The sequence below is a fragment of the Euprymna scolopes genome, chromosome 22 (assembly GCF_053919585.1).
Source record: "Euprymna scolopes isolate OS-2025 chromosome 22, ASM5391958v1, whole genome shotgun sequence".
NCBI lineage: Eukaryota > Metazoa > Mollusca > Cephalopoda > Sepiida > Sepiolidae > Euprymna > Euprymna scolopes.
This window is the reverse complement of record NC_136503.1, coordinates 79551330-79577760: the sequence shown is the minus strand read 5'-3', so window position 1 is coordinate 79577760 and position 26431 is coordinate 79551330. Positions and strand designations below refer to the sequence as shown.

The following is a 26431-nucleotide window of genomic DNA, read 5'->3' as shown; positions in this document are numbered from 1 at the left end:
GACTATATATACAGGGTGTCCGTAAAGTTACTATACAGTCTTATTGTTTTATTGTATTATATTTGTATTAATAGTTAATATTTATTTTTTTACAGGTTTATTTAATCAAGCATGCCACGCAAGCTAACTTTGGAAGAGCGCAAATTTATTGTACTGTTAATATATTACAGGGTGTCTGTATAGTAACTTGTAAGACTGTATAGTAACTTTACGGACACCCTGTATATATATATATATATATATATATACACACATATATATATATATATATATATATATATATATGCGGTTTTATTTAAGCTGATCAATTACCGTATATACTTGTGTATAAGTTGATCTTGTGTATAAGTCGATGTGTATTTTAAGACCAAAAATTGTGTCATTTTAGGTATTACCTGTGTATAAGTCGATTGTAGATTCTAGAGAATTTAAATGGCCCCATCACATGGCTTTTTCTTGCACAGATAATTTCCATTTTGTTTTTTGTTTTTTTGTAAAATATATTATAAATTGTTTCTCGGCATCCGCGAGTGATAACACGTGCATTTACACAAGTGTGGTCTATTCGCTTTTCATATAAAGAACCAACCTGCTGCACACTTATCTGAATTAAACACAAATGTTGCTCATCAGACATTCTGATCAATGACATGCTGTAGACATAATTTATGTCATGTACCAGAATAATATTAACGCATACATTGCACAAGCAATAATATACTGTAATAATGTGAACGCATGTGTTAAGTGCAATTAAATGGTTTCATTAAATAGTTGTCATTACATTGTTAAAACTTGTTGAACTTAGGGAAGAACCATATATCGTCAACACTACATTTCATCACTGAATACATCATATCGAACTTAGGCCTATAGCCCCGTCTAGAGAGTGAACATTGTGAGAGCTATTCCAATTAATGTTAAGTCCTCCACTGAAAAACCGTGCATGTGCTTACATGCTGGCAAACACACTGCAGTGAAGTTTGGAAGGAGTGCAATTAATTACTAGGATTACCGGTATATACCAAGTGCACAAATAAAATGGCGCTTTTTATGTTATGATCGAGCGCTTAGTCGCTCTTTAACAACATTTCCAAAAACATTACCTATGTACAAGTCGACCCCAACCCCCACAAAAATAACCTTAAAATCGTCTCCTAAATATTCGACTTATACACAAGTATATACGGTAATACATATTACTTTTAGCCTAACCAATTTGTTTTCTTTATTGATAAGCTTATATAAACCCAATTTGTAATGATGATTGCAACGTCTTGTCAGACGAGTGCCACTCCCTCGGACACTTAAATTCCATGAGCCCAAATGCCTGAGGGAGTATCTATACAAAGATGATGTTACAGAGTCTTAGCTTTGTACGACAGCTAAGTCTCTCTCTTGGTTCAAAATGTTGAGATCCAGCAACAAGCAAGAGCAAGATAGCCAGCAACAAATTAAACTGCAGACCAGCTTAATGCGGGTACTGGTCTTCCGCTTTATGGTTTTTTAAATCAGAGATTTGCTTCTCCTAGAAAAGTTGCCTTCACCACGGCTTACGGGAGCCCTCTCTACCCCAATACACGTATACACACACACACACAAATATACACGGTGCTAGTTGGCCGTTGACCCAGAAAAAGAGTTCATTCGCCCTTTGGAAGGTCTTGTTTTTAATCCTTCAGGGAGACTAGCCGCCCTCCTCACCAAACAAGTCTGGTGGGGGAACCAGTTTAGTCGCCGGTGACCCGACCATGAGGCAGGTAGTACTGGGTTACATGGTACCAGTAGCATATGACATGACCTGACCCAATTTGTAATAGAAGGTGTTTACGTAATCAGTATCTTTACTTTTTTTTTATTTTTTTTTATTACATTTTCGCCCCAAACAAGGCAAATTGCCACTTTGGTGTAGGGGGCTACTATCAGGGGCAACAACTACTGGGGTACTATGTAGGGATTTGGGCAGCAAGGTGTCGGTTCACACTTTTTAGATGGACATTAAAAAAATTGTTGATGTTATTAACTAAGCCTATCTATTTAATAGTTACGGTATGTTTATCTCCCTCACACGATGGGAAGATGTGACACAAGGGCCGGGAAAATAAGATTTGAAAAGCCAACATGCTAGAGGAAGAGTATTCTGGTCTGCAAAGAATGCCTGGGCCGCCCATTTAGCATCCCTTGATGGAGGCCCCTCAGGCGATTAGCAATAAACTAACTCCTCCTCAAAAGTTGAGAAGACAAAGCCTTGGAGGGTGGACTTCCTGGAACTGCGTTTGGACCATATTTCAAAAAACAAACAAAAAGCTTGAGAGTTGTAGATGGTTATTTACCTCTCCACGAGGGCAGGTTAGAAACAAGGTCGGTTTTTAATGTGGGAAAAATCTAGTTCACACTGAATTGGAGCAAAAATAAGATTTGCTTCAGTTTAGAATGATTTTTTTCACAGACTAAGGACAGAGAAGATCAAGCGTACTATAAAAACAGATACTACACTTGGCTCCGAGCCAAAAAGCAAAGAAATGTGCAGTTTTATGTGGGTATGCAAATAGAAACATATGATAAGTTAAAAAAAAATGAATCGGCAGAATGCACATTACTAAAGCAGTTGTTTTTATTATGTTAATAACTGAGTTTGAATCTTATGTAAATATAAAGGAACTTGTTTTCCAACAGATACACGTTTAATAAATTTAAAGGAATCGACATGACATAATAAAATTAAAAAAAAAATAATAGATATCATTTTAAACTAATTGGCTTTTTTATTTGATAATCTGCAAAATGGTAGCATAATGTTCAAAGTGAATTATTTTTTGCTTACAAACGTAATTTGTAATGTTTTTGTAAAGAAAAAACAATACGTAAATAGATTGATTATAAAATTAAACATTTTATTACAAGGTGGTAAAGAAATAAAACAAAAAACAGGTTTGTAGTGTGAAAAAAAAATATGACTCATAATAATGTATTGAAAATTAAGTACCAGTTTTTTATTGCAATTGTTTCAAGTATTAAGATACCGTAAATGAAAGGAAACGTCCATACTGTTTACATAAAATGGTTTCTATTAGGCTAAATGAAACGAGGGTTCGGAAAATACGTTATTCGTTGAGGACAAAAACTATTCATAATTGTATGGATGAGTGTAAGCGCAATAATATTTTGGTATAGTATTTGTAGCTGTTTATTCGGGCTAAGATCATAGTGTAGTATCTGTTCTGATGCTGCACTCAAGTTAATTTGTCCTTAGCCATTATAGGAGAAACCCTTCTATACTAAGGCAAGTTTTATTTTTGCCCACTTCTAGAGTGCGTCTTTTTAGGGAGCTGGTTTTTACTCGCATTAAAAACGACCTTGTGTCACATTTTGCTTTCGTTGGGAAGCAAATAAATATCAATAGTTTAAAGAAATGTACTAATTATGAAGCGTTTGTTTGATACAGTAATGGCATATATAGTAGTGGTGCCATAATAGTTTAATGAAATGTAAATATGATATGCATGTTTATCGCAATAGTGATCATTCATACACCTCAGATAAAGAGCTGCTATAAAAATAATGATACCTGTTAAGAATTTTCTGGTGTTGAAGTGAGAGAAGTGAGAGGACTTCATGGCCAGAGACTGAAAGTGTTTGCTACTGCCTTTGTGTGAATGTGGGAATACGTATTTGAGTGGAACAGTTTATCAGAATGAATGTAATCTATAATATAAATCTCACCTGTCTGTTTAAATGTATGTATGTATGTATGTATGTATGCATGTATGTATGTATGCATGTATGTATGTATGTATGTATGCCTAAAACTTTCGACAGAGGCGACGGATTTTCACGAAATCAGTATCGTTTTGGAGTTCGACCTTTCGAACGACAAATATCGAAAAATTGGCTAAAAACATTAATTCCTTCACCCTCAACTGGGCACTTTTCTATGAGGAGGGGTCGCTTTTGTCGCCGATATTTTCGAAAATCATCCTCTCTTTTCGATTGCCTAGCCTTAATTTAAACATTTGTCACTTCCGGTTTGGCGATGGGCGCAACAGCAAAGACGTCACGTTTTTTTGTTTTTTTTTTGACACGTTCTTTTCCTCCTTCATGGTACGGGTTCGAGCCTGCCTGCCTGCCTACTACCACTTTTTACTTTTTTTCTTTTTTGTTATTGTTAAAAAGAAGTCTGTTGTCCTTTTCGTGCTGTTTTCTTAATTAAATATATTTTATCAGGGTTAAAACATACTACCTTCCTAAAATGCTAAATCATTTTTGTTTTTTTCATTTCAGGGTAATTATTACGATTACCGACGTCAATTATTTTAAAGGAATAGGATGGTAAATTAGTCAAAACAATTTATTTGCGTTTTAAAAAAGTAATAAGCATTTTAAGGTCCGTAATTATTGGCTGTGAATAAAGTAATAAGAATTCCGGCATCAATAAACAAGATGTCTGACAGTTTATAATTAGGGAACTTAAAATGCTTGTAAGTTTTATTAAAGATTTTTTTAATGCAAATACATCACGAATGCAAAATAGGGTTTGGTACTTCTACACTTTATCGCCGAAACTAGAGGCGCCATTTTATTTCGCGCAGTTGCTGTTAAAATCCAAGGGAGAAATCAGTATTTTAAACTATGGCCGAAACATGAAATAAAAAAAAAAAAAAATAAAAAATAAAAAAAAAAATTAAAAAATTAAACTTGAGAACGATTGTTTCCGGAAAGAATAAATTAACCTAAAATTAAATGAAAAACTTTCCCCGTTTTCATTAATTAAATGGAAACATTTCCAATTAAACAATTGGGGATATATGTTCTCTTTCACTTTATTTTTTTTTTTTTTCATAGTTCTTTCCAGAACTTAATTTTTTTTTTTGTTATTTATTTCTAACTTCAGCCATAGTTTAAAATACTGATTTCTCCCTCTGACAAGTGCTCGAAATAAAATGGCGTATCCAGTTTCAGCGATAAAGTGTAGAAGCACCATATTTTTTTCTGACTAATTTCCCAGCTGTATTTTCTTAAAAAAATAATTCATGTTGCCAATAGCAACATTTACAATATTTTTTTTAATTCATTATAGAAAAAAGGGGGTGTTTGTCCAGAACCCCTTATTCATATTAAAAACAAAAAGAAAGAGAAATCTGTATGATGTATGTACCCGTGTCAGAAAATCAAATATTATGGCTAACTGAGGAGCGATTGTCTCACGAGGCCATTTTGAAAATAGGCTGAAAATATGGAGAAAATTCCAAATAATTCAAACTTAGGAGATTTTAGAAAGCCATTCTTAACATCGAGTGCTTGTTCGGAATAATGACAAAAATCGAAAACTTGAATTTCAACTGAAAGCAATGTTATTTAATTAATTTTCATGTCGACATTAGTAACATATCAAAATATTACGAAACATTATATAAAGTAGAAAATTAATTATTAATGAAAATGTGTTTCGAAGTAAATTGCAGGTTTTACTTAAATAATAAACAGAATAGTTGTTAGGATAACATGGGAGGTAACTGCATGAAATCAGATTTCGAAATAATGGCGGATCGTTGAATCGTGAAAGTAAATGTTTTATGTAATGATGTATGTTACTAATTTCGTCAAATTTTCAATTTTCGTTATTATTCCGAACAAGCACCGATTTTTCTTTATTTTTGCTTTTTTAATATTGGTGGAATTCTGGATGAGCACTAAAACAAAGAAATTTTCTTGATTACCAACAGGAATTCATTTTGATCTAAGTTAAAGTCGTGAGGGTGTTCAGTGTCTTTCTTAAAGCAGAAGTTAATCTTGTTTGATATAGTGCGTGCGTGCGTACGTGCGTGTGTGTGTGTATGTGTGTGTGTGTGCGCTTGCTTGCTTGCTTTTCTTTCTTTTCTTTCTTTCTTTCTTTCTTCAGTACTTACATTATTACACAGTTTGCGCACTTGTTACTGCACGGCAAACGATAAAAGCGCGCTTACCCATTCGCCGCTTTATCCTCACGACATCTTCCGATCAGGACGCAGCGATCACGCCACATTTTCAGCGGGTGCGGGGCAGCCGCGCGTAGACCCTTATTCTCCTTAGACTCCCTCCCTCCCTCTCTTTCTCTTTCTCTCTCTCTCTCTCTCTCTCTCTCTCTCTCTCTCTCTCTCTCTCTCTCGCTCGCTCGCTCTCGTCACTTTTTCTGCTTGCTTTGTATAAAAATAACATTTGATTTATTATTCGTGCTATTTTGCTTTTTAGTAGGATATCGTGCACGGATCTGTTTGGACTTTAAGAAAAGTCCTTCTCGCCTGTGTTTGCTAAATATACAAACACAAACAATTGTTAGTTTTAGTGAAGAAAGAAAACTTTTTGGTTTGACTTACTTATCTAGTTATTATTTTATCTTATTTATTTTATTTATTTATTTATTACTTTTTTTTTGTTGTTGTTGGTACCCGGCGATTTAGTGGTTTTGTGTCGGGACTTGACAGTCGGATTTACGTCAATTATTGTCAATACCGATTTTATTTGTATTTCTGTGCTCCACATTTGACTATAACAAACCAAGTTTATTTAATGTGTCGACCATTGAAAATCGAGGGTTTATTTGCCTTCCCACAAGGGAAGAGTTTTAGACTCAAAGTCGGTTTTTAATGCGGGAAAATCCATCTCCCCAAAAAGGGACATTCTGGATCGGAACAAATATATATTTTTTAAAACTGCCTCTGTCTGGAAGGATTTCTCCATTACTGATTGAGGACAAGAAGCAATTTAAGAGGAAAAATAATTTTTTTTAAAAACAAAGGCAAAAAAACAAAACAACAAAACAAAAAACAAACAAACAAACAAAAAACAAAAAAAAAACAAGCAAACATAAAACAAACTACAAAAAGCATTGAATCCTTTTTTTTTCCAAACCCGATCTGAAAATAAAGTCGACTTCATTTTAAAATTTTCTACATTTAAATTATTTTATGAACATTTCAAATCTAAAGGAAACCCGTTTATGTTTTGGTCACAACACATCACAAACTTAACGGAAGCAGCAAAAATATTGTTTTGTGTTTATCAAGAAACCACACCACAACAAGAACAAAATCATTCGATTTCTAGAAAAATGACAAGGAAGTAGAGAGAATGTTTTTAGTTGCTCTTCGTCATAGTGGATCTTCATTTTACAACAAGGTATGAGCACCTGTTTGCATTGCACGCGCGTACGCACACGCGCGCGCACACACACACACACACACACAGTAATAATACAATTATAATTATGCTATCAAAGAATATCTTGAACAAAGCAAAACTTATCAAGATAAGAAAAGCTCAACAATATTAAGAGGAGCAAACAAATAAAGGTGATAAAGCACCTCACCTTAGGTGCTTCTTCTTGTTAAGATAGAGTCGGACGATTTTTTTTTATATAAAATATGTGGTTTTAAACAAAAACAACAGTACTTACTTAATTGTTGTGTCGAAAATAGCAATATATCTAAAAATTACGAAAATTAATTGAGTAGGACTGCTATTGTGTTTTTAATAATAATAATAATAATAATAATAATAATAATAATAATAATAATAATAATAATAATAAAAAGTTTATCGCTATCGGCTAAAACAAAACATCGGTCATTAAAGTGGCGGAAAGGGAGATAAGTGTGCCCCTTGCATTCGCAATCTGGCAAATGTGTACCTTAGCGGCGTAAATTATTTGTCTGACAAAAAAAATGATAAAAACTATTCATTTCTATATAAAACACATTATTAGACCTTAAGGCTGAAATAAAACCAGATTTTTTTTATTTTTATTATTTTTTCAACAGTTTTTATTAAACTAAATGTACGACAATGAGGCCGACATATTGTTTTTAAAATTTAGCCTTTCTAAGGTTTGACAGATTGGCCTTTTAATGGCCAAATTTGGCCCTTTTTGTACGCTTTTAATTACAAAAAATATGGCGGCCAAAACGGTTCATAAAAGAGCGTAAAAAATACCAAATTTGGTCTTAAAAAGGCCAAATTTTAAAAACAATATGGCGGCCTGTTGTCGTACTTTTAGTCTAAAAAATGTTGAAAAAATAATAAAAATAATATTTTTTCCTGATTTTATTTCAGCTTTAGGGTCTAATAATGTGTTTTATATAAAAACAAATAGTTTTTATATTTGTCTGTCAGATAATTTATGCTGCTAAAATACAGATTTGACCGCAATCTTCAAGGTGTTCACATTTACGGAAAATGCCATTTCTCCCAATTTTTCGTAAAAAAAAAAAAAAATGCTTTTAACTATAAATAATTTTCTACTCGATGAATTTTCGTATTTTAAAAAAATATATATTAGTATTTTCGACATGAGAAGTAAATACTGTCGTTTTTGCTTAAAACAATATATTTTTTTAAAAAATCGATCGGTCAACTCTATCTTAACAAGAACCCAAATAAATTTAATGAAAGATGAGAAATAGGATACTATTCTTTCATTCTTATTTCATATCTAAATGTTATTAAGCCAGTTTTTATCTATATTTGCATTTTGTATAATTCTGGCCCTTCTCTTCTGATAAGAAGCATTTAGCTTCGAAATGCCATGCTCCAGAGGTTTCTATTTTTCTTAATCTTTTTCTGTTAATTTTCTTTATTGTTTGATGATATAGTAAAGTTTATACATAACTTTTATTTCTCATCTTTCATTTAATATGGTATTTGTTAAGTTGACACATAGATTTTTTTTTGTTTAAATATGTCGTTTTAAGCAAAAACAATATTAACGTACTTAATTGTCATGTCAAAATAATAAATAATATATCCAAAAATTACGACAATTCATCGAGTTGAAAAACTGCTATTGTATTTTTAATGATAATTAAAAAAAGAAAAAAGAAGTCTATCGCTATAGGTTACAAATGTCAGTGTAATCTGAATTTTACGTTCCGAGTTATGTCCCCTGTCCGTGAACTCTCTATTGTCTACTTTGTAACATCTAAGAAAAATGCAATTTTACTCAATTTTCTGTAAAAATTACCTTTACTTATAAATAACTTTCTACTACATGAATTTTCGTAAAATTTGAAAATATTACTATTTTCAACTTAACAATTATAGGTGCGTTAATATTGTTTTTGCTAAAAACGACATATTAAAAAAAAATCGATCTGTCGACTCTCTTAGCAAGCACCAATAATTGGCGCTTCTACAGAATTGAGACGAGATTTTGTAGTCGATAAACGGAGTTTTCAGATTTAAAAAAAACAAACAAAATCAATAGTTTCAACTGACTTTTTTTTTTTTGTCAATTATAAGTCACAATGGTAGCTTCCAAATTATGCAGTCGGAATTACCTGATTATTAGTGAATTATTACAAAAAGAAAAAAACTTTAATCGTAGTAGCAGGTGCAAAAATGCTGCCATCTTATTTAATTCGAAACAGAAAATGACCTCCCTTTTAAACTCATCAAATTTTATTTTTTATTTTCCTTAATAAATAATTTTCTACCTTATCGATTTTCGGAATTTTTTGGATATAATCATCTTAAAAATACGAGGAACACAACAGGGGCATTATATCGGGAGTTGAGGAGCAAGATGTATTACATTTAAGTTTCAGCGTGTTAGTACAGCCAGGGAAGCAGGAAACAGGGAAGGGGTTCCAAAGTCTAGCAGTTCAACAGAAGAAACAGTGGGATTTTGCTGCTTGCCGAGTTAATCGGGGATATTTATGTCGAGGAGGTACAGTTGCTACGGATTCGTCAGAGCACATTCCATTAAAATACTTGCACAACAGGCACAGGGATGCAACATTGCGGCGATGGGACAGAGGTTGGAGTTAGGCCGATAGTGCGATTTGATTTTAGACTCCTTTTTTGAACCCTGTCTAATTAAAAGGAGAAACACTAACTCATATGTGGCAATAGTATTACGTGCATGGGCGAATAGAGGTTTTATAGAGATACAGTATACTATCAGATGTGAGTAGTTTTCTAGCCCGGTAAATGGATTCCACCTTCTTTGCAGCAGCCTTGTCAATGTCCTCAATGTATTTATTCCAATTCATGTTGCATGTGAATGTTACACCGAGGAGTTTGAACGATGAGTTCTCAATAATAATAATAATAATAATAATAATAATAATAATAATAATAATAATAATAATAATAATAGTGTTGGCATAGACAGGTGCCAAACCAAATAATTGTGAAGGGTCAAGGAGGATAGAAAGACGAGGAGAGGAAGTACTAACCAGACCTCCACTAAATAAGTGCGAAGATAACAGGTATCTTGGGGAGACTTGTTGTCACCTAAATTCCAGTTAAGGTCAATGGTCGTTGGTAGGGAGAAATTAATAGTAAACGGATGTTGCGATGATGCAAATTCATTTGCAGAGGTTATCAGGAGAGGTGAAGAGTACTGGAAATCTGCGTAGACTTATCACTGAGACTTCAGGAAACAGCATAGGTTGTTGGTAGAGAGTAATCTATGATGATGGTTTGTGTGAGAACGCTTAGTGACTACTACTACTACTACTACTACTACTACTACTACTACTACTACTACAATAATAATAATGATAATAATAATTTTATTACTAAAATTGCTATACTCACTAGAGAATTAAACTCTGTCGAGTTGAATATAAATTATCAACTTAATAAAAACCTGGGGATATGTTTCTAGTGTGCTAAGCACTTGCTATTTTTTTTTTTCGTCCTATTACATGTGCGGATAATATTACTAAATAAGCGGTTACTTAGTCCACAAGACTGGAAGTAAACAAAGAATACGTCAAAATGAAAAATCCTGTAGGATTCTCATTTTGCACATTGTAGCATTCTCTATTTATTCCCAACCCCGTGGATTAAATACTCGCTTGTTTAGTAATATTATCCATGCAAATAAAAGCAAATAGTAGCATAATGCATAACATACTATATATATATATATATATATATATATATATATATATATATATATATATATATATATATATATTTATATATATATATATATATATATATATATTTATATATATATATATATATATATTTATATATATATATATATATATATATATATTTATATATATATATATATATATATATATATATATATATATATATATATATATATATATATATATATAACATTATACAAAATATAACGTTATACAAAATACTGGTAGAAATATCACGGTAACATATATTGAATGGGTTTTCTAATAGTATTTTGTATATTTTTTTCATTATCAAAACTTTAAACATTTAGATTTCAATATGCGGTCATTATTCTTGTTCTCACATAACGCTCGACCCTGTTTTTCGAATCAAATAAACATTTTTAAGTGAATTAAACACCTAAAACTTTTCCAGATGATTACATATTTTTTTAAATTTTTGGTTTTTGACCACTTTTTTGTACCTAAGTGGATTGTATATATATATGTACACATACGCATACACACACACACACACACACACACACACACACACACACACACACACACACATATATGTATATATATATATATATATATATGTATATATATATATGAGTGTGTGTAATGACTTTTCCTCTGAGGAGATGAGCCTACATTGAAAATCCATGGGTTAAGGAAATTGCTTTGAATTGTATTCTTTGTTTAAATAATAAATATATTTAAAATATATATAAAAAAAGTATAAGCATATATATATATATATATATATATATAGTCTTGGACTTCCGGTCCATTGTCTGTCATGGCTCTTGTGGTTTGCGACTTTGTTTGGCTGTGGAAATTTATATATATATATATATATATATATATATATATATATATATATATATATATATATATATGTATATATATTGTGTGTGTGTGTGTGTGTGTGTGTGTGTGTGTGTGTGTGTAGATACGGTATAACACATTGATACAGGATACACCGAATACACCTGGATCAAGATATTTTCGTTCTTATTATTTCTATTGTTATATTGTTCTTCAATAAATTATTTCAGTTATTTTTGAATTGTGAATAAACTGAAAGAAGAATCCATTATATGTTTGAACTAGTTGTTAGAAAAATATGTTGATATTTTCCTAAATATTCTGTGTCTGCGTGCGAATCTGTTTCCTAGTGGAATCCGAAATGGCTTGACTGATTTTTTTTTTTTTTTTTTTTTCAGTTTCACACAAATGAACTTTATGTCTCTAGAAGTTTTCTAAGATAGCTTTTGTATCGGAATGCCTTCAATAAGTATCGAAAATCGAGAAAAAAAATCCGGTTAAAAAAGGAGCAGTCCGATTTTAACCGATGTTAACACTCTTATACAGCCTAACATCACAAGTTTATTTGAGAAGTTTTAACACTTCATAAACAGAAAGCCCGGCGTATAAAATCAACCGCATGTGCTTTGATAAGACAGGGGCGCGTTTGAAGTGAACGTTTCTATTTAGAGCACAATTGAACTATGATACTTGACTTTTGCATTTTAAACTTTAATTCAAGCCATTATATAAAAAAATAATTTGATAAAATCAACAGTAGGTTCTATACAGGAGACTACCATGTATTGTGGACTAAGTCATTGCTGGAGGTATGTGAAGCTTCCGCCCCGTGACCCATAGTGGGCCCCCGACTCGAGCAGGCAATCAATCGATTTGATTAAAAAATGAGAGATTACACTTCTTTCAATGACAATAAAAGTATTTGAATTGTGGAACATTGTTCATATTAATTCAATCCCGGGCAACGTTGGATTCCCCTGTAAATATTGAATTTTGTAAGTTGTCAAGATATTGAATTATGAAGGAGAAATAAATAAGATTGTAAAATATTTTGTTATGTAGGGGTTCTTTGGGACATCACTATTATTGGAAAGGTTCCACGAAGGTAAAAATAAAAAAATGGGTTGGGAAACACTGGAGCAGAGAGAGACTAGCAGTGTTTATTCTGTGAGAAATGGCATGTAAGGAACAGAAAAGATTACCCCTCCCCCACTACATTGCGAAGTCATTTTTGAACTCTGTCTAAAAGTGCTTTCAGCGCCTCCACCCCTCTCTCCTCTAGATGTGGCTAGTATATACCGAACAAGTGTGTGTCCGTGGTTATGTGCATTTGCGTTTGTGCACGAATTTGAAACAATAATAAACGATAATGAATTCACGCTAAACAATCCTCTTTTGATCAGAGTAAAAACAAAGCGATGAGAGAATCACCCGCTTTGTTTTTGTTTGTTTTTAATCTTCTTTTGTTATCTTTGTGTTTCGTGTTGAATGGCGACGACCCAAATGTATAGCCATCTTTATTTAGCAACAACAATAAAATAAATAAAAAACACAAACAAAAAAATTGTAAAGTTAAAACAAAAGCCAACAATACTTCAGCCGGTTTTCCCAAAACTACATTTTTTTGTCTTAATTTTTTGTTCATCACTGCGAAATGTGTCCGGGTTTCTGTAATGCAAGAAACCGGTAAATAAAGATACATTGTTTTTAAAATGTAAATCATTCCAGACAAGGCGTGAAGCCAACTGATGTAAGTAGCTAACAAGAATGAAAGATGATTGTCGAAAAGACATGAGATGCCTATTAGCCTTAATCTTGAAAAGACCCAGGTTGTAAGAGAAAACAGTGAGCAGGAAGAGAGTTCCACAAGCTTTCAATTCTTGGAAAGAAGGTGTATTATAATGAGGTATCAAAACAGCAAATAGGCGAAGACCACAAGACCAACGAATCAAACGAGCTGGAACAAAGAAAGCAGGGGATAGATCAGACAATTCTGAAGAACAGATGCCATAATAGATAGGTGATACACATACAGGTGATAATATACATGGTAATATTGCAGGGTAGTTAACATCCGAGAAATCGAAAATAACAAACAACTTTTACCAAACGCATTAAAATTTAATTTTCTATCGACCTGTACATTTTAACGTTCTGAAACTATTTTAAAGTTTTTTTGTTTTTTTTTATTTCAAAATACTTATGCAGTATCACAAAAGTTGAACGAAAAAATGTACACTGTCATTTCGTTTAACTTTTTTAAAACAAATAAAATATCAAATATGGCGGCCAGCATTTTGATTCCTTCATAATTTCATTTAGCTTCGAGATATAACGATTTATTTTGAAATTTAAAAAAAAAAAAAAAAAATTAAGCAGTTTCAGAGCTTTAAAATTATACAGGCCGATAGAAAATGAAAATTTAATGCGTGTAAGTGAAAGTTATATATAGTATATTTTCTTTATTTTCGATTTCTCAGTTATTTTAGAGTTTCTGAAAAAAATAAAATAAAAATAAAATAAAATAAATGAAATTGTTTGAATGCAAAAAGTTTTAAAAATGCCGAATTTTGAGCACGTTTTTTTTTTATTTTAAGAAAATATTTCCCATTGTTCATTTCTGTTTGTCAGTTGAGATACTTTTTGAATGCCTCTCATATTTTTCATTCTAAACTTATCAATGTGTTTACTTTTTCTTTCCTTTGAAACAGGTGAAAAGCTGACGATGACATTGGAACGGTCTCTCTGTAAACAAATGTCTACCTCAGAAGACGTATCCCAGATGGCTTCAGCCGTGATGGCTTTGATGCGTAATGACGAAAACAAACTGATACGACAACTCCGAGAGCTCATCAAACACGATCGAAATTTGGTGTGCCAGGTGTTGAGTACGGACATCGAGGGCTGGACTCCAATCCACGCTTGTTCGCTTCGCGGATCACGGCGTTTACTAAAAACAATGCTTAATGCCAAAGTTGACATAAACCTTCGAATGGGCCGGCCTGTTGGTCTCCCCGCTTGTTGCTCCCTCTTACATCTAGCTGCCCACCGAGGGGATCAGAAAATTGCAGAACTTCTTCTATCGCGTGGCATTGCTATAAACGGCAAGGATTCAACGGGGCGCACCTCGATACGGTATGCATCCGAAGCAGGACACACGCATTTGGTGAGGTACTTGACTCGTAAAGGAGCTGATGCGAGTAGCGTAATGGCGCTTAAAGATACGTTTAAATTGGATTGTCTCACCCCACAACCAAAAGTAACTAAATTCTGTTTTCTTCCAGTAAAGTGCACTAGCTGAGACGATTAAAAAAAAAAAATTTTTTTTTAAAGACAAAAAAAAAAAAAAAAAAAAATGTCTGAAGATCTACAATTTCGATAAAAAGGAAATTTCATTTAATATTTGACCGCAGGGTTTATTTTAATATCCAAGCCATTCTTTTGTCTTGTGCATTTTTGCATTTAAATTGTGCAAATTTAAGCAAAGTTATAAAAAGTGATAAATTGAACTTTGATATGTCACGTTCAGAACGTACACCATTGGAAAAAAAGAAAAGAAAAAAAAAGAAAAACCATCGAACTTATTTTGGAAATAATTGCTCCCAAAATGGATTAAACAGACTTCTATTAAGGGCTTAAATAATTGTGCAAATAAACCCTGACTATCTATATATCTAGAATGATAAGTCCAAAAATTTTCCATTTTATGATGGCTTTTTTTTTTCATCCATTTCTATGCCAAACTTCAAAAGTATTATTGTTATCTTTTTACCTCCATTCGATTAGATATTAATAAGAAATTTGGATCAAATTGATTTAAAACACCCCCAAAAATGCCACATTTTGTTTTAACACCCCTCTTTTTTTTTAACTGCTAGTCGAATTTTAAACAAAACAGTACAGACAGCATACTTATAAAAGAAGGATTTATTCAGAAAACTTTCTACTAATAATGGAAATTGCATGAAGCCACTTGATGTAAGGGCCTAAAAAATACCACTTCATCATCAAAATAATATTGAATTTCAAGGCAAACTAATGGTATCTACTTAATTGTCATGTTACAGTCATAAATATATCCAAAAATTACTGAAAACGATAAAGTAGAATTAAAATTATTAAGGAAAATATTTTTTTTTTTTTTACGAAAATTGGCAAAAATAAAATGTTTGTCTAAAAAATCACCGGAGAGTTCCAGTCATAAATATATCCAAAAATTACTGAAAACGATAAAGTAGAATTAAAATTATTAAGGAAAATACTTTTTTTTTTTTACGAAAATTGACAAAAATAAAATGTTTGTCTAAAAAATCACCGGAAAGTTCCAAAGGGAAATAATTAGTGTGTAACTATTGCCATTTAAAAAAAAATAATTTGTGCGTTTTGCTTTGTTTTTAGCATAACTGAGTTACTTTTCTCGTTATTATGTCATGTTTTCCCAAAGAAATATGGGGGCGTTTTTTTATGATATTGAAAACTCGTGCTTTTTTAATAATGCGGTAATATTTAAGTGCTTCTGACATGCCAATTAAATAGGCGCCATTGCTTTTAGTTGAAATTTACACAAAAAGTTTTTTTTAAATAGATTTTTGTGTAGTTGCACCTCAAAATCTAACCAATAATAAATGTTATATGGATAGATTCCGACTTAGAAAACAGCAGTTCTTCCCCCTTTGTCAGAAATATCGCTCATGGAATGTGAGGATTAAAGGACAAAGTAAGGGAAGAAAAAGTTAGAACAAAAAGTTCCCTTTACAAAATGTTTTTTGTTTTGTTTGTAAACTTTGTAGATTTATAAAAGAAAATGAAAAAATACATAGTTTTAATTTACAAAACTTTAATCAAAATGCATAAACAGGCGAAACCAACAAATATAAGAAAGTAACATTTGAATAAAAATATTTTGCATAGAAATGGTATGACACAATTTGAAAAAGATATTTTTCTTAATATTTGATTATATTTTTAAAAACAAAAAAATTATTTAAATATTGGATTTTTAGCTATAAAATTTGTTTATTTATCGTAAGTGATAAAACTGGACGTCAAAAGTAAAAAAAAAAATTGGTGTTAAAATGAAATATGTCCTATTTTGTTGTTGTGTGGTGTGGTCCTTGGCATTGGTAGAAGCGATCTTATATGATAATAGCGTTTTTGGGTTAACCAAGAACCACACCAACAATTAAGTCTATAAAAGTTTATATAAAAGGGAGCATAAAAGTTGTGTTTTAGGAAAGGAATAAAATGAAGGATACATACTGGCATGCATGCATATAAAAAATGAAGATAAACAGACCATTAAGAGAATAGATGGCTCAGCAGCAGTGTTACCTAAAATATAAACCGAGCTTTGCAAATGAAAAATGGAGTAAAACGAAATTTTATAACAAAACATTTTTATATAAGAGATAAGAATATAAAAGTTATTTTCATATTAGCAAATGTTCATTTGGGGGTGCCTTAGATCCATTTGATCCAGAAATTCACTACTACATATGATTTTGATGCTTTATCCTCCATAGATATTTAAGGCATACATAAATGCTGGGAATGTGTCATTCACCTGATAAAGGTATGAAATGTTAAGTAGAATGAAAACAATAGATTTACTAATTCCTTTTGGCTAAGAAATATTTTAAATAGGACGACCCCCAAGAGTAAATGTGGTATTATGGTGACTGAGATGATTCTGGTTAAGAAGATAAACATTTTTTATCACTTTAGACTAAGAATGACATATGACCCTTCTTTTCCCCACGCATTTTAATGGCCTTGTGTCTAATTTGTTTTAAATGTAATTTTTAAAATATTTTTGTAAATGAATATTTCAAAGTTGTAGTATCTGTTCTGATACTATATAATATATTTTGTTCTTGATTAATGAAGCAGAAATACTTCTAAACTGAGGCAATTTTTATTTCTGTCTCAGTCCAGAGTGCCCTTTTGTGGGAAGCTGGATTTTCCCCACATTAAAACCGACCTTATATCTAACTAAGACCATGTGGGGAGCCAAGTAAAAGAATACTTATATTTATAAAATAACCATGACAGATACTTTTCAATCTGACTTCATCCTCCAATTTAAAACAATTTTCTTTAAAACAAATTTTAAGTAAGTTTAGTTTTGTAAAGTAACATTTTTTTTCCCCATAAAAATTTATTTTCATTTTCTATTTTTTTGAATATTTGCAGACAAGAATGAAATTATTTTTCATGTCATTTGTGCATTTCAGGTCTGGAGGGCAACTTTTTTGTTTACATTTTTGAAAAATTGCACTTGAAACAAGGGTAGACAATTCAAGTAGTTCTTAAAGTTTTCCAAAGAATTTCTCTGAAAATGGATATCAATATATTAAAAAGAAAAAAAAAAAAAGAAAATTGCCAACACTTTGAATTGTCTCACCTTGTTTTGAGTGGAATTCTTCAAAATTGAAGAAAAAAAAAAGAAAAGAAATGTCCTCCAAACCTAAAATACACAAGTGCCATTTTTGTTTCTTTAATCTGTGATTTTATTCAAAATCAAACCAACATTTTTCCATTTTTTTTTTTTCAAACATAAATCTGATAAGCATAGTCAAAGAACGCAAGACATCAACAAAAGCGGAATGACAGACTCTGAAATTGGCAAGCCGAGTTAGCATCCCAGCAGTTTTTTTACTTGAATTTGATGAAGTGATATCTTCAGTATTTTGTATTTAGTGAATCACTTGCAATATGTTAATCGATTTAACATCGAATAATTCTCAGAAGGGTTGATATACCGTATAACAAATGCATCATATCAACTTAGTAATTTTTTTTACTTCAAGCTATACTTCTCCATCCCTTCAATCTAGATAAAACATTCACTGCATAGCAATACCTTTATCTATTGGAGACATTAGTGAACAAGAAAAAAAGAAAAGGTAAACGTTAAAGGTTGCGGCCAAAGCAGACGCACGCTTGTAATGTGTCAATATTATCTGAATAAGTGAAATCACATAACATCAGGTCAAATTCAGTAGCCATTTTGTTTTTAAATTTCTTAGTGTTGACACGTTTCAGGTGTGTTTTTCTTAAGTTTACATACGAAATACTAAGTGAATTTTAAATTTAATTGATTCTTCATTTTATAGTATATACATATAAAAAAGAACATAAACCATTTTTAATGCCTATACGAAATTTTCTTGCATTCTGCTCTGGTCGTGAATTTAACGTTTGCAAACAAAAAAAAGAAAACAAGAAACATATCAATGGCCTGCTTTTTTTTTTTTTTTTTTTTTTTTTTAATTTTTTTAATTATTTTTTATGTTCCTTCAATTCAGTTGTCATTGAATGGAAATTGATTTCCTGATTGTTACTATAAGGAGAAGATGACTCTGTAATTTTTGGGTTCTTTTTTTTCTTTTGTTTTTATATTTTGAATTTTTCTTTGAAATGTTTTGAAAAATCTCTCTTGAGAAATGTTTTTTTTTTTTTATTGCATTTTTCAATGTAGTTGTTTGTTTTGTCGCATATATCCTACATTTTTTTTAAAAACCAAAATGTCCTTAAAAATGTTTTGTGATATTGTGAAACAAACATTTTATGGACGAGTGCATAACTCGAACTGCTGATAAGCCACAAATCAACCAAAAGCCACAAATCACTTCTTACATATGTTTTCTTTGCACAGCCTTATAAATTGGACATGAAGATTTCTATGCATTTTTTTCCCCCCATCCTATAAAAAGCAATAATAATAATTATCTCCACTTCTCACTAAATATTAATCCTTAAAAATGATTCTTGAATTTATTTTGAGACTATTCATTAATCACCACCTCCCTAAATACCTATTTGCCGGTGTTGAAATGCTATTTTGTTTTTGTTTTTGTTGTTTTTTTCTTAAAGTTTAAAAAATTCTTCCTGAGTTTAACAGTGAAGATTTTTTTTTATTCCATTTTATATTTATTTTTATATTTAAAAGTGAACCGTCCTTAAGGCTTGAATACTGATACCAGTAAACTACAGCATGCTTGTCTACGTCAGCATTCATCCTTTTAAAATTTTAGTGCATGTAATTTCTTAGTGCTCTATACTCCTTTTGAAATATATACCAGGTTGTACGGAAATTTTGTGTCGCATTTGAAAGCCAATGAAAAGTAAATAAAAAGTATATTCCTTTAAATTGGAATTGTTCTAAATTAGTGTCAGTAAAAAAAATTTTTCAGAATAGATTCAAATTCAAGCAAAAGCTGAATACAAACTTTATTTCCATAAAATAAATGAAAAAAAAATGTTTAAACGGGATAGGGCTGTTTAATACAACAAATAAGATGTCCAAGAATGTTATCATTTTTTTATACATATCTCGCCATAAAAACTCAATTAAGTAAGATTGGAACAAATCATTAGGTGCCATATCGTCTTTTCATTTCCCACTTTGCAATCTGTTCTCTATGTTTTGTGTGTGGTTGAAGGATTCATGGGATCAACAAAATGCCCTTGGTGTACCACAGTATCGCATACACATATATATATACGCTGAAATTAATTATAGAAATAAACTTTGTATACACTTTTTTTGCTTGAATTTGAACCTTTTCTGAAAAGTTTTTTTACTAACGCTAATTTACGACATTGCCATTTGATCACATGTTCATTAATGATGGCTTTTAGATATTTTAAGCCTTTCTACAAGTTCTTATGTTGTATGATGTAGGTTATTTTCAATTAATATACTAAGCATCTGACAAAGCCTTCTTTATCATTAAGGCTAAAATTTACCACTCTCAATTTTGTGGACCACTTCCATACAGTTCTGTCAGCTAAAGTATCTTCACCATACACTACACATTTTTATTTTTTACAACAAAGTCACTACTCATCAATGCTTAAAAACCACTCGAGGATAAGGGTTAATGAGTGTCAGGAGGTCGGCGAGACAACACTGTAATGATTTGTAATCATGGAAATTGGATGGAAATTGATTATTTAGGTTTTCAGCTCAACAAGAATTTGTTTACATTGAGCTTGAAAACGACTATGTTATAGTCAGCTAGAAAGCAGCCAGATGGGCAGTTCTAGGAAAGAAACTTTGTTCATGGAATTTGCATTTAGTTTTAGACACAGGTAGAGAGTAGGAGAAATTTTTGACAGTGGTTGTAGTCAGATGAGTGTTTGTTGTGAATGTTTTACAGGGTGGGGTTTGGAGACCATGGATTGAAGCTCAGTCGAGCACTTGCCATAGGTATTTTTGTTGTTATGAAAATAGAAAAGCATCAAGTACCTAAAATGGGTGTTACAATCTTTAAAGATATGGTTCTATTAAGTCCAAGGAGGTTTACTCTTCCAGTATTTACCTTTGAGAAGGGGTTAGTTTATTGCTAATTGTCTGAGGCGCTTTTATCGGTGAATGCTGACAGGGCTGTTCAAGCATTTTTTATAGGCCAGTGCACTTATTTTAGTGTGCTGGTTTTTCAAAACCTCACCTAACTTTGTGTCTGACCTTCTGGCGAGGAGATAAATAAATGCTATTGAAGTTTGAAAAAAAATTCTATTCAATTAAAAACCAAACACCATTTGGCTTTTAGAATTTTCAAGAAAAGAAAAAGAAATTTTTTTTTTTTTTTCAAAATTTTATTTGGATTTGAATTTCTTTATTTGTTTTATGCAATATTGTTTATTAATTTCTAACTTTTAAATGTTCCTTAGTGTTTGTTTTCTTTTTTAAATTACCTTTACAAAATAAAGCCGTCCTAAATGATAGACAAATTTAGGTTATAGTCAGGTAATGTACTTTCTAATTTTCTGCAGCGCTCTACTGAAAGCAGTGACAAGGCAAATCAGTTACTTTACTTTTATTGTCCTTTAGTATTTCTATTGTTAAACGATTTATTGAAATAAAATAGAAAAAAAGGACATTACTGAAAAGTATTAAATAAAAATTAACAAAATTATAATAGAGATAAAAATAACAATTAGTCTTTATTTGCACTTTTAATAACAAAATTTAAAAAATAAAAGTTTGTTATTAACATTTGAAATTTTATAAAGAATATGTTTATGAAATTATAAAAATAAAAGTTTGTTTTTTTTAAATTTTAAAAAGAAAAGTTTTATCTTTGGATTTATATAACAAATATATGTTTACGTAAGTCTTGGAATTAAAATTATTAAAATCAACATAACAAAAGTGCAAACATAAAACATATCCAATAAAAGCCAAGTAACCGATTTGCTTCGTCACCGCTTCCGGTAGCACTCTGCAGAAAATTAGAAAGTACTTAAGCTGACTATAACCCAGATTTAAACACTAGAACATTCGTCTTTCTCTGTCCAGGGTTTTTTCACCAAACTTAAAATGAATTCTTTTGAACTATATCTGAAAATTCCCAACCGACAGATTTAAGGCAGACGAATATTTTTGTACGCAATTTTTCTCTTGAGCAGAAAGTTCTTCTACATCTTTTTTTATGTCACTGTACGAGGGTAACTCAATAAGTCCATAGCCTATCCATAAAACATGCATTTCGATCTGAGATTTTCGCTAAATATTGTTTTATGTAAAAGTGGTCATGGAAAAGGATGGCAAGAGTTTAAAAAGAAATTAAGATAGATTTAACAGTGTGAAATAATATGTGTAATAATATCTCTTCTGATACTACATTTTTTTCCTGTCTCTGATTAGTGAATGAGAAATCTTTCTACACTGGGGCAATTTTCGTTCCAGTACAGATTAGCTGGCTTTTCATTCCAGTACATATTGGCTGGATTTTACCCACATTAAAACCGACCTTGTGTTGTACTCTGCTTTCGTGAGGAGACAAGTTAGTTGTTTGGTAAATTTTTACTTCCTTTCAACCTTAACGCTCACCTTTAAAATGGCAAGTTTCATAGGTTTTTGAGTGTGCTGAAAACGAATATCACATTTAAGTTTTGTGCAGACAAGTAGTTTTCTGGATATTAAGACAAATTTTTTTCCAATGTATTACTTTATAAATGTCATTGGCATTCGCCATTCTTAACATGAGGAGGAGGTGTTTTGTAACACGCATACGCATTAGTACTTTTCAGTTGAGAAAAAAAGATATGGCCACCAGTGGAATTACATTGGATAATAAAGGTCTTAATATTCAGAAAACTACTTGTCTGCACAAAATTTAAACGTGATATTCGTTTTCAGCATAGAAGTCATCATTTTAAAGGTTAGTGTTGAGGTGGAAAGAAAATAAAAAAAATAATACCTGTTGTTTTCGTATTGCATCATGGAATTAATATTTGCCAATGATTAAATAAACACTCTTTGATGAAGATGGACATTATGTTCAAAATTAATATTTATTATGCAGCAATAAATAAAAACGTACTTTTTTTAGGCATTGCGTTGTTGACTTATAGAGATACTTATGTATTGTAGACATTATTTCCAATATTAGAAGAACTTGAATTGTTGTTTTGTTTATGTATATCGACAAGAAGCGACAAAAATGAAAGGGAAAATTGCTTTTTAGGTCGTTTAAATTTTAATTTTCAATTCCATTTACTGAAATATCCTACTATATTTATCGTTTTTCTTACGTTTGTTTCTTTTAATCAAATCTGAAACATTTAATGCAGAAAAAAATGTGGATTGATTTTTTTTTTTTTTACCATAACTAATTTCATATTTCAAAATGTTAAATTGATGTTCAATCCTACATCTGGGAATTCCCCCCCCCCCCCCCGAGCACTCAAAGACACCAAAGTCCAGGCAATTGTAAAGATGACTCTTTACCCTGTTGACTGAGGTATGGCTTTAGTCTTGTGCAGTTCTAGTAGGTTCACTATTCCAGGCTTTGTATTTTCCCTTTGAGAAGGGGTTTGTTTTATGTTAATCGCCTAAAGCGCTCCTATCAGGGAATGCCAACAGGGATTGCACAAGCATTATTTGCAGGTCAGAGTGCGCTTCCTTCAAATCCTGCTTTCCAACCATTGTGTCAATATCGTTGTGTGCCTCTTTGGCGGTATGAACAATTGTGAGTCTTTCGTTGACACAAGGAATCTCAATTCAATCCTAGGTTAAAAGTTAGGATTTGAAATGCAGATATCCTAGGCAGACTATCAACAATTAAAAGATTAGTCTAATATTATGCCTACATTCCATATTCAGAATTTTGTTGGACTAAGATTTTAAAAAAAGCATCAAAGAAATGAAGAAATAACAAAATTCAAGCTTTTTTGCATTTATTTGCATTTCCTTAGAGGAATTATATTGTTTGGCAAAATCGCACATTTACCCAGCCAAACGAGTTCCGGTTTTGAAAGTCTTCAGAAATAAACAGTGTATGTAAATTTGAAGAACCCCCCCTCACCACCACCACTGAAGTACGTTTCTTTAAATATGTAAACATGGCTAATATTATGTTTATTAAACTTTTTTTTTTTAAATAAATTCGTTTATTTAGATATTTCTTTTAAATATGTTTATTTACAGGAACATTGTTACAGACAAAAATTAATACTGAAAGTAAAATATATTTTTTTAAATAAATGAGAATATATGAAAACTGATTAAAAAAAATTATATATATATATATATGTTTTAAATACTTCTTTTTAAATAAGTTTGTTTTTTACAGAAATTATTAATATTGATTGTAAAATATATTTTTTTTAAAATATAATTAATTAAATAAATGGAAAAGAAAATGAATGAATGTTTACTTAACATAGTTAAGAATTATATTAATTTTCACATATGAAATAAAATATGGAAAAGAAAATGAATATACGAATTTTTAACAAATAAAAAATTAAATTAAATAAAAATGTAAATAGATACAATAAAGGGCAAATTGACTAAGTTTATTTTTAAGAACTTTCAAAACCGGAAGTCGGTTGGATGTTTAAATACACGGTGTCGCCGATAATTCTTCTATTATTTTTATACCATTGAATTTCTACAGTGAAAAGTCCAATCTTTGAAGGCGTCCATACTTGCAATATCGGATCAACACATTCTTCCTCTTTCGTTTACCTTTTTGGTTAAACTTAAACGAATCATTTTTGGAATAAAGAAAAAAAAATATGGCGTAAACAATCATTATATTCATCCTCATGCTCTCCTGTTGTTTAACTAATTATTGTACGGCAAATTAAGGTACGACAAATGTACGTTAAGGCACGACAACTGCTCCTGCTGATTCTCTATCTGTGTGATAGTTAAGCACGACAAATGACTCCTGTTTTTTTGTTTTGTTTTGTTTTTCACTAAAAGATCTTTGTAAAAAGATAAACAACTATATTTTCAGACACAGGGAAAATATTGTCAAATTATGAATCAAGCATAAAAAGAAAAAACTTGTTCCCTTAATGTAAAAAAAAAAAAAAAAAATATTTGTTTACTATTTAAAATTGTAAATGTTTTTTTGTTTGTTTTTTTAGGTGTTTTCTTGTAGTAAATGTTTACCTCCTCCTCACCCCAAAAATTGATAATAAAAAGTAAATAAATCAACAAATCATTTAATTCCCCCAAATCTCGACCTCTCCATCTGCAAAATAAAAATTACAAATACGAGTTTTAGCAAAAAAAAAAAAAAAAAAAATGCCAGTCCGTCGAAATTAAAATCAGTTGCTTCTTATTGAGAATCCCAGATTGCTCGAATAACGTACCTAAATGCCACATGAATAAAGAAACAGTATGAGTAGTTGTCGTGCATTTGTTGAGCCTTAATTTATCGTACATAATTAGTAAATCCATTTTATCACGTTTGCATTTTATAAGTTTTGCATGAAATGATTTACTTTAACCATGACAATATCAAAAAAGACAATAAAAAATCAATATAAGCCTATATTGATTTTTTTATGACATTAATTTTATATTAATGGAAAATAACCAAAAATAATCGATTTTGTTTTAATACATTTTGTTATTTCATTTTCAAATTTGTTTTTATTTTTTATTTGAAATATTAGTGTGTGCGTTTGAAATTCATTTTGCGTTGGAATTTCTTTATTCAGGTTTTATTTTTACTTTAAAAGTGATTTTGAAACACTATTCACTTTACAATATATTTTTCCATTCATCAAAATAATTTTTTTTTTTTAATTTTCTTCAATTGTTTGTGAACTTTTTATCTATAATAATTGTGGCACCCAAACAAAATGACTACTTTATTATTATTATTGTAACCATTTTTGGTTTGCTTATTGGAACATGTTCCAATATAAAATTGATCCCTGCACTATCTCCAAAAATAAATTAAAAATATGTTTATATATTGGAGTGTTTGAATAAAGGGTACTTCTACAGAACATGACACTTATTGCACTTTATAGGATAAACTGAAAAAAAAAAAATTTTTTGATGAAGTTTTTTTTATTTATTTATTTTTATTTGAGGGGGTAGCAAACCATTTTTTTTTTTAAACCATAACTTTTTAGTGTTTGTGTATTATACCTGGTTTTCAAACAACTCAAATAAAAACATTACATACTTATGTACCATGTCGAACTTAGTATAAACTCTAAAAATTATGAAAAACGATCCAGTAGAAAGATAATTATAAGAATTTAACGAATTATCGAATTTTAAAGAATATTTTAATGTGGAATAGTTGCGCGATCAAGTCTGTATAACAAACTGACTTATCTCCCTTGATTTCCTTTTAATCCGATATAGATCTAGCACACCTTTTACTGGATCAATTTTTGTAATTTTTCGAAGGTATAGTGCTTTCGATATGACA

General features: G+C 30.8%; 1 protein-coding gene across 2 annotated transcripts in view; it reads left to right on the top strand.

Annotated features, from left to right (window-relative positions):
* The window catches only part of LOC145243485 (uncharacterized), an 85699-nt gene that overhangs the window by 58541 nt on the left and 727 nt on the right, over nucleotides 1–26431 (top strand). Inside the window, exons 1-2 of one of the 2 annotated variants that reach the window (XM_080106426.1) lie at nucleotides 5926–7155; nucleotides 14447–26431. The exon at nucleotides 14447–26431 is cut by the window's right edge and continues 727 nt beyond it. In XM_080106426.1, coding sequence (XP_079962552.1) covers nucleotides 14461–15036 — 576 coding nt within the window. In that variant the 5' untranslated portion in view covers nucleotides 5926–7155; nucleotides 14447–14460 and the 3' untranslated portion in view covers nucleotides 15037–26431. Of the gene's footprint in view, nucleotides 1–5925; nucleotides 7156–14446 lie in introns of those variants that run through there. The other variant, XM_080106425.1, reaches the window with a different exon arrangement.